Source organism: Equus caballus, chromosome 14 (genome assembly GCF_041296265.1).
Source record: "Equus caballus isolate H_3958 breed thoroughbred chromosome 14, TB-T2T, whole genome shotgun sequence".
Lineage (NCBI taxonomy): Eukaryota > Metazoa > Chordata > Mammalia > Perissodactyla > Equidae > Equus > Equus caballus.
In genome coordinates, this window is record NC_091697.1 from 18,477,435 (window position 1) to 18,485,360 (window position 7,926).

Below are 7,926 nucleotides of genomic sequence, written 5' to 3' on the forward strand. Positions count from 1 at the left end.
AGTACATAGTTGGATATCCTAGTTGCAAGTCCTTCTAGTTCCTCCATGTGGAATGCTGCCACAGCATGGCTTTATGAGCGGTGCGTAGGTCCGTGCCCAGGATCTGAACCAGTGAACCCTGGGCCACCAAAGCAGAGCACGCAAACTTAACCACTCACCAGCCCATTGTTAAATATGCTGTTTAGGCAATATGCTATCTGACTCCCACTAGGCTCCTATAGATAACATCTCCCTGGAGCCTGAGTCACCCTGGTAATGGGTGTGTGGGCTGTTCTTCAGGAATTAGAACTCCTTGTCCACTCCAGGCCAGTTGAGAACACCAACCCATCAACTGGGCCCATGCAGATGTCTGATAAGCGAACTTTCGACATCAAGAGGCTAAAAAACTCTACCCTCAGATCATGCTCACACTGCCATTTTGTGAACCTGGGTCCTATGAAGAGCCATGGAGTCTGACTACACTTTCGTACATCATCGACTACCTCACCGCTCCTCACCTCCAATCACTTCTCTCCACATTTCAGACCACCTTGCCCCCACCCCATAAATATCCCTCAGTCCCTATTTTCGGGGAAGGAGTTTTGAGATTCATTCTCTTGCTTCCTCACATGGCTGCCTTGTGATCAAACCCTCTCTCTGCTGCAATCTCGTCGTCTCAGTGTTTAGCTTTCTGGGCAGCAGGCAAAAACGAACCTGGCGCCATAACACATCGTCAGTTTTCAATATGCTTGGAACCTCAGAAAATGGAAGTGGTCTACAGTTTTTCTAGACCTTTTTAGGTCGTCTCTGTCTCCCATTTGTTTGGTTACCCAAAGGCTGAATCCTAGGGTGGAAAAAACTAGAATCAGTAGGTGTATCACCTATCCTAGGAGCCAGTTTTATTCCCTCCTGCCATCTGGAAAGGGAAAAGAGAGGTCAGAGGTTGGTGTTTACACGAGTTTAGTATTCTCCAACTCTCAGCCCCCAAATTTGTGTGAGAAAATTTTGCTTTCCTTTTACCTGGGGAAGTGGATATTCAAGGCAGAATAATATTCTGAATGCCACATGTTCCAGACAATGAGCTTGAAATGCAGTTACAGAAAGTGTGTATGTAAGCAGAAGGGCTCCTCCAGCAGAGGTAAATGCTAAAAGGTGGTGGTCGTGAAGAAAATGTAATGGGTTTTGAGCTGGGAGGAACTGCTGTCATTTCCAATGGACGGGGAAAGAGGTAAAACTTGAGCTGGACCTAGTAGGATATGCAGGATTTCTAGAGGTGGAGACCTGAAGGAAGGCTTCTTTAGATAAGGGAACAATGTACACAAAGGCAGGAAAGTGTGTATTGCGTGTTTGGAGACACCACATACAAGAGTGTTTTGGCTGGAGAAAGGTGTCCATGAAAGAGATGTTCCAGAGTTGGGCTAAGAGCAGGCCTTGAGGGCCTAACCAAAGAGTTCGTAGGGAAATAGTTTATACTTTAGATTTGGGTCATGATTGAGATGTTTAGGAAACATTGTATTAACATATTCCAGGGAGGTCTGAAAGAGAGCCCAGCAGCTAGGAGGCCGGTGAGGAGACCACTTCTTACAGTTGATTCCAGGGCAGGATTAGGGACTAGCAGCTTGTATAGAAACAAAAGCATTAAATGTTGATGCTGAAGAATGGATTCAGGGGGCTAGGGAAAGAGAGGAACCAAAGCCAACACTCAGAGTATGAGCCTGGGTGATTGGAGGTGAGGTGTGGAGTCCCCAAAAAAGAGGAAATTCCAGATTGGCTGATCCTGGGATCCTGGGTCTGGAACCAAGGCAGAGCAGGACTGGAGATCCTGCTAAGGGTCCTGCTAGGGGTTTTCAGGTAAAGTATAACGTTCTTCAAGGGAGGAAGCTGAGGATACTCCCCCGAAGATCTTTTTTTTTTTTTCCATTTTGAAAGCAGTCGCCGTTTATTAACTGACCAGATTACAAAAATAATTGTGGTAGACATTTCAGTTCATCCTTCTAATGAGGCTGTGGATCTGGTCTCCCTGTTGCCACCATCTCCACCTTCTACAAAATGGTGGTCTTTTTCTTCATTTCGCCTCGTGAAGAAGATAGTTTGAAGGGCCGCAGGAAGTTGTTCGCTTCTTTGAAGTGTTTTCCAACAGTAGAGATCTCGAGAATCAGATCCTCCATGCAGATGATGCCAAATTTACCAAAGGATGGAGCAGTCAAAGTGTCATCTGTCAGGGCGATTCGCTGCTTGTTGATTTTGCCATAACTGTGCTTGGAGGTCCATTCATTTTCTGACCTCACCTTTGGGGACCCCCTGTGATACGTGGTTCTACCATCCTCAGCATGTTAATGGAAGCCTTATTGAGCTTAACAAAGGTGCCATTGAAGATCTAGCAAAGAAGAAGCTGCAACGATTTTCAGATCTTTGTGCTTACTCCACTACTACCTGAGATCCTGATGAGAATGCCCATTTGGGTCCACAGGCACGTAGAAGTTGCCCACTGCTCTTGCCATCCTCACCATTCAAATCTCAGTTTGATCCATCTGCCTATATTCCTTGTGACAGTGCTGAGGTTTTCTCATAGACAAACTTCCTCCTTGCCTTTTGAAGCGAGGGGCTGACCCGAGCAGAAGAAGAGAGGGCTTTCAACGGTGAGCATGAGAGCTTATTTGTGGAAACTGACCTTCTATTTCCAAAATTAGGATGGAAATTTAATGATATGGAATTGAAATTATATGGAAAGTCCAAGGACCTAGAAAACCAAAGAAATCTTAAAAGAATATTATTGGAAGATTTACACTACCAGATATGAAGACTTACTGTAAGCTACGATAATGAAGAAATACGGTATTGGCGCAAGAATACAGAGACCAATAAAAGAGAACAGAGAGCCCACAAGCAGTCCCACATGCACAGTCACATGATGAACAACAAAGACAGAACTGCAATATTGGGAAGGGATTGTCTTTTCTATAAGTGGCACTGGGTCAACCTGACATACATATGAAAAAAATATTGACTCCTACCTCACACTATAAACAAAAATTAACTCAAAATGTAAAGCTAAAACCATAAAACTTCTAATTTGGCAAAGTGTCCTTAAATATGACACAAAAAGCATGAACAAGAAAAAAACGATAAATTGGACTTTATCAAAATTAAAAATTTTGCTTTAATAGGCAAGCCACGGACTAGGAGAAAATATCTGCAAAACATATCCAACAAAGGACTTTTATCTAGCATTAAAGAACTCCTTATACTCAATAAGACAAACAATTCAGTAAAAAAAAAAATGGGCAAAAGACAAACAACTTCATCAAAGAGCATTAACAACTAAGCATATGAAAAGATGCTCAACATCACTAGCCATTAGAGAAAGGAAAATCAGAACCACGATTTAGACACACCCACTAGAATGACTAAAATTAAGAAGGTTTACCACACTAAGTGTTGGCCAGGATGTGGAGGAACAGCAACTCTCCCTGCTGGTAGGGATCCGGTACAACCATTTTGGAAAACGTCTGGTGCCTTCATAAAAAGGTAAACACATACCTACTATATGACCCAGTCATTCCACTCCTAGGCATTTATCCAAGAGAAATCGAAGCATGTGTCCACAGAAAGACTTATACACAGATGTTCCTAGCAGCCGTATTTGTAACAGCCCCCAACCTTGGAAACAATGCAAATTCCCATCAACAGGTGGATGGAAAGACAAACTGTGGCATTTCCATACAATGGAATACTACTTATCAATAAAAAGGAATGAATCTCAAAATAAAATAACTTTGCTGTAAGAAGCCAGTGAAAAAAAAGAGGACATACTAAATAATTCCATTTATACAAGATTCTAGAAAATGCAAACTAATCCATATAGTGGAGGGAGCAGAGGAAATTTCTGAAGGTAACAGAAACTTTCATTATCTTCATTTTGGAGATACATCAAATTATCAAAGCATATCAAATTATAAATATATGTAGTTTATTATGTCAACTATAACTCAATAAAACTATTTTTATTTATTATTATTTTTTTTTTGAGGAAGACTGGCCCTGAGCTAACATCTGTGCCAATCTTCCTCTACTTTATATGTGGGACGCCTCCCACAGCATGGCTTGATGAGTGGTGTGTAGGTCGGCAGTGGGATCCAAACCAGCGAACCCTGGGCCACCAAAGCGGAACGTTCGAGCTTAACCACTGTGCCACTGGGCTGGCCCGTATTATGTCAATTATAACTCAATAAAACTGTTAAAAAAGTTTCCCAAGAGGTGACACTACCACCTAGCTCTGCCCCATGTTGTGAGCTCCCCTGGAGCTGGGTGACCCTTTGTAGGGCCATCAGGAGATTGGATTAACTAGGTGGCCCCTACAAGAGGCCTTTGGGGTCAGGAAAGCCAAGTAGAGGTGATGGCAATTGACTGGGCGTGCTTGGTAGGTAGGGCTGACTTCTTTTTTAAAGACTGGCCCTGAGCTAACATCTGTTACCAATCTTCCCTTTTTTCTTCTTCTTCTTTTTCCCAGAGCTCCCCAAAACATAGTTGTGTATTCTAGTTGTAGGTCCTTCCAGCTCTGCATGGCTTGATGAGTGGTGCTAGGTCTGTGCTCAGGATCTGAACTGGTGAACCCTGGGCCACCGAAGTGGAGTGCGCGAACTTAACCACTTGGCCATGGGGCTGGCCCCAGTAGGGCCAACTTCCTTTCAATGCCTCAACACATCGCGCTTGTCCTTCAGACAAGCCCAGCCCCTTTCTGCCTCTAGCCTGTCTTGATGTAGCTGGGGGCTCCTCATCATTCAGGTCTTAACAGGAATGTCAAGTGCCTTCACTGAGCACCATGTTGAATTTGGTTCCTAGCCTTCTGTCCAAAAGTCACATTCTGTATTTCTTTATTTTCTTCATTGCACGTATCACAATCAGAAACTCTTATCCATTTGGTTATTTCCTTTCATTTTTATTATCTTGTCTCTTCCTCCCTCCTCTACACTGTTGGTACCCCATAGATTCCTTTCACTGGGGGTGCACCCATCCCACAGGTGCCTTACATGCTGGCTAGCTCACTGTTGCCCCTGCTGATGATTGACTGAAATGGAGGGGGGGGGGGGCGTACAAAAGACTGGCTCCCTTGCGATAAGGAGGCCTAACTCTGGTGCAATTTCTGCAGCTCCCCGTGGGATCGGGCCACAGCTGGTCTCCACTCGAGGCCACACTCTTGCTTAGCTTTAGCTTTTTGCCCTGTCCTGCCCTGCTTCCCTCGCTCCCTTCTCCAGAGAGCACTTCCTCAATAAATCACGCAAACTAGAATTCTCGCCCCAGGCTCTGCTTCCAGGGAACCTGACCCACGACAACCTAGGTCGGCTTCATGAAGAACTATCAGGTTCATGGCCCTGGAACGAATTCCTACCCCAGGCTCTGCCTATGACCCCCTCCCCCCAAGAATGAGAGCTTGATGAAGGAACATCTTTGTCACTTCTGTAGAACAGTGCCTGGAGCACAGCAGGTGCTCAGTAAGTGTGCTGAGGGAATACAGAGGAGAGCCCAGGGTCTGTTTTATAGCCTGGCTTTCAGTACCCCTTCTGTTCTGGACTGATCTGGCCTGGAGGCATTGTGAGTCATAGATGGTGGACAGCAGCTGAGGGGTTCAGAGATGGGGCCAGGCCTAGGACAGCGGCTTGGCACCTCCAACACATCCTCCAGGTGAGGTATTATTGTGAGAATTATTAACATGTGAGGATTATTGAGGAAGGGTCCTCTGGAAAGATGCAACCTCAAGGGTGGGCCTAGTTGCATCTCTTGGGCCTTCTGTGGGCTTCCAGAGATGCATCCCTGAGCCAGATCTAGTGGATAGCACCACTCGGCATCTGCCCAGCTATGTGTGAGAAATAAGTATGTGTGGAGTTAATGAAGGCATGACAAAGGGAACTCTGCCCCAGAGTTCTTTCCTTTTTCACCCTCCATGAGGAAAAGAGGAATTTAAAAGAGAGCATATTGTCCTCTTTCTCACAAAATAGAATCAGCACTTACAGGGGTGGGGGGGTGGAGGGAAGAATAAGACGTGACCGTTACCTGGACTTTAGCTTCCTTGAGGATGTAGTCTACTTGAGACAAAAGTCATGTCTAGTCTGCACAACCCATTACCTCAAGCCCTAAGCATAGGTCCTAGCCCATGGCACATGCCCCCAGGATGTCACTGAGCACACTGGACTGTGATTACACACCCATCGGGCTCCCCAGCTGGACCAGGATCATCTTGAGGGCAGGCACGGGCTGTGCTGGGACTCCCTGCCCAGATCAGGCAGTGGCACAGAGCAGGTGCCAGTTCAAGGTTGTAAAATAACTGAATGATGAGGGCAGTAACGCTGTTGGACATGCTAGACATCCCACCACATACTTTTAAGAATACAGATTTAGCCCTTGCTTTGCAATCCTTCAGCAGTGCCCTCTTACCCGCAGAATGAAGTCTAAACTTCTAAGCCTGTCTGTACAGTGCCCTCACATAGTGCCTTGGTCCCCCTTTCCAGTTTCCTCTTCTGCTATTCCCAGTCCCGTACCCTTCATCAACCCTACCCAAGCTGCTCTTCACATCTGGAACATGCAAGCCTCCTCTGGCTCTTCACTCTGCCTAGGGCTCTCCATTATCCATCCCAAATCTACGTGGCAAAGGCCTGTGCATCTTTTAAGTACTTATTTGTTTCTGCTGTCATTCTCTCCTTCGGGCCCATAAGCCCTCCAGCAGCCGCCTAGCGCTCAGAGGACAGGGGTCTGGTCCTCCATCTGTGTCTCTGTCCCCACGGCCTGACACACAGTGGTCTTTGGGGAAGGTGGTTTCGTGGAGACTGCCGCTAGTACGAGTGTGCAGGGATGGGCTCCTTACTGGCCAGCTGCTGGTTTGCTCTGAACGGCAGCGTAGCGCTAAGCCCAGTTTGCTGGGCCTCGGGGTTTGCGGGGGCAGCCTGTACTGAGCAGGCTGCTCACCCGGACTCTTGCTCCCCAGTGCCCCTGGTTCGCCTTCATCATTCAGGAAACCGGGACTCCCGAGAAAGGGGCACAGCCCTGGTCGCCCGCGTCTTCGCGGCTCCGTTCCGGGCATCCGCGCGGCCTTCGAGGCCCTCCTGGTCCTCGCCCTGGAGGACTTCAGGTGCCCGGTCTCGGGCCACGCCAGCCGCCTGTGGGAGCAGCTGCGGCAGTTCTGGGCCGACCACTTCTCGCGGCGCTTCTCGCCTCGCCGCCCGCCGCTGCGCCGCATCTCCTCCATGTCCACCTTCTACCTGCTGGACCACCGCACGCGCCAGGCCGAGCTGGGCCTCAGCTACGGCGCGCCGCGCACGCGCCTCAGCGACGAGGCCTTCGTGTTCCGCGGCGGCCGGTGGAAGGCCGAGGGCCCGCCCGGTCGGCCGTCGCTGCCCTCGCCGACCATCACGGGCTGGAAGGCGCAGGTGCAGCGGGTCAAGGGCCAGGTGCTGCTGGAGGAGAACAACTACCTGAAGCTGCAGCAGGAGCTGCTCATGGACATGCTGACGGAGACCACGGCGCGCATGCACCTGCTGGAGAAGAAGCTGGACGCCGAGGCCAGCCCGGCGGCCGCGGCGCGCGCCTGGCAGAGAAAGATGCGCAGGCGCGAAGGCGCGGGCGGCGCGCTCATGTTCGAGCCGCGCGCTCTGCAGTCGCGGTGACGCAATAAAGCCCGCGCGGCGCGCGCCTCCCTCCTCGCCTGCGTGTGGGGCCCGGCGGGTTTGTGGGGCGCGGGCGGGCGTGGGGCGCGCCGCGGGGACCGTCGCTCGGGGCACGGTGTGGACGGGTGACTCAGTTAGCAGCCCGTCTCGAGAGGGTGCGATAGGGCCCTGGGGGAAGGTGTGCGCGGGGCGGGGGGGGGGTGGTGCCCGGCTCGCAGCAGGCAGCGCCCGGGGGCCGGCGATGGCAGGCGGTGGCGGGCGATGGCCTCGGCCAAAGGACGGGGAGCGA

At 49.5% G+C, this 7,926-nt stretch overlaps 1 protein-coding gene and 1 pseudogene across 1 annotated transcript; one reads left to right on the forward strand and one right to left on the reverse strand.

Moving 5' to 3' along the window:
- Positions 1-1,836: 1,836 nt before the first annotated feature.
- Positions 1,837-2,677, reverse strand: LOC111767945 (large ribosomal subunit protein uL30-like; annotated as a pseudogene).
- A 2,907-nt stretch (positions 2,678-5,584) lies between these two features.
- CBY3 (chibby family member 3) lies at positions 5,585-7,673 on the forward strand. Its single transcript, XM_070233719.1, has 2 exons — positions 5,585-5,661; positions 6,959-7,673. Exons 1-2 carry the CDS (start codon positions 5,612-5,614, stop codon positions 7,635-7,637), a joined length of 729 nt encoding a protein of 242 aa, XP_070089820.1. The 5' UTR covers positions 5,585-5,611; the 3' UTR covers positions 7,638-7,673.
- Positions 7,674-7,926: the final 253 nt, after the last annotated feature.

Excerpts from the sequence above, each read along its gene's own strand:
- CBY3 (XM_070233719.1), top strand. The coding sequence starts at position 5,612 with ATGGGGCCAGGCCTAGGACAGCGGCTTGGCACCTCCAACACATCCTCC. Across the intron at positions 5,662-6,958 it reads ACCTCCAACACATCCTCCAG|TGCCCCTGGTTCGCCTTCAT; the intron begins GTGAGGTATTAT and ends CTTGCTCCCCAG.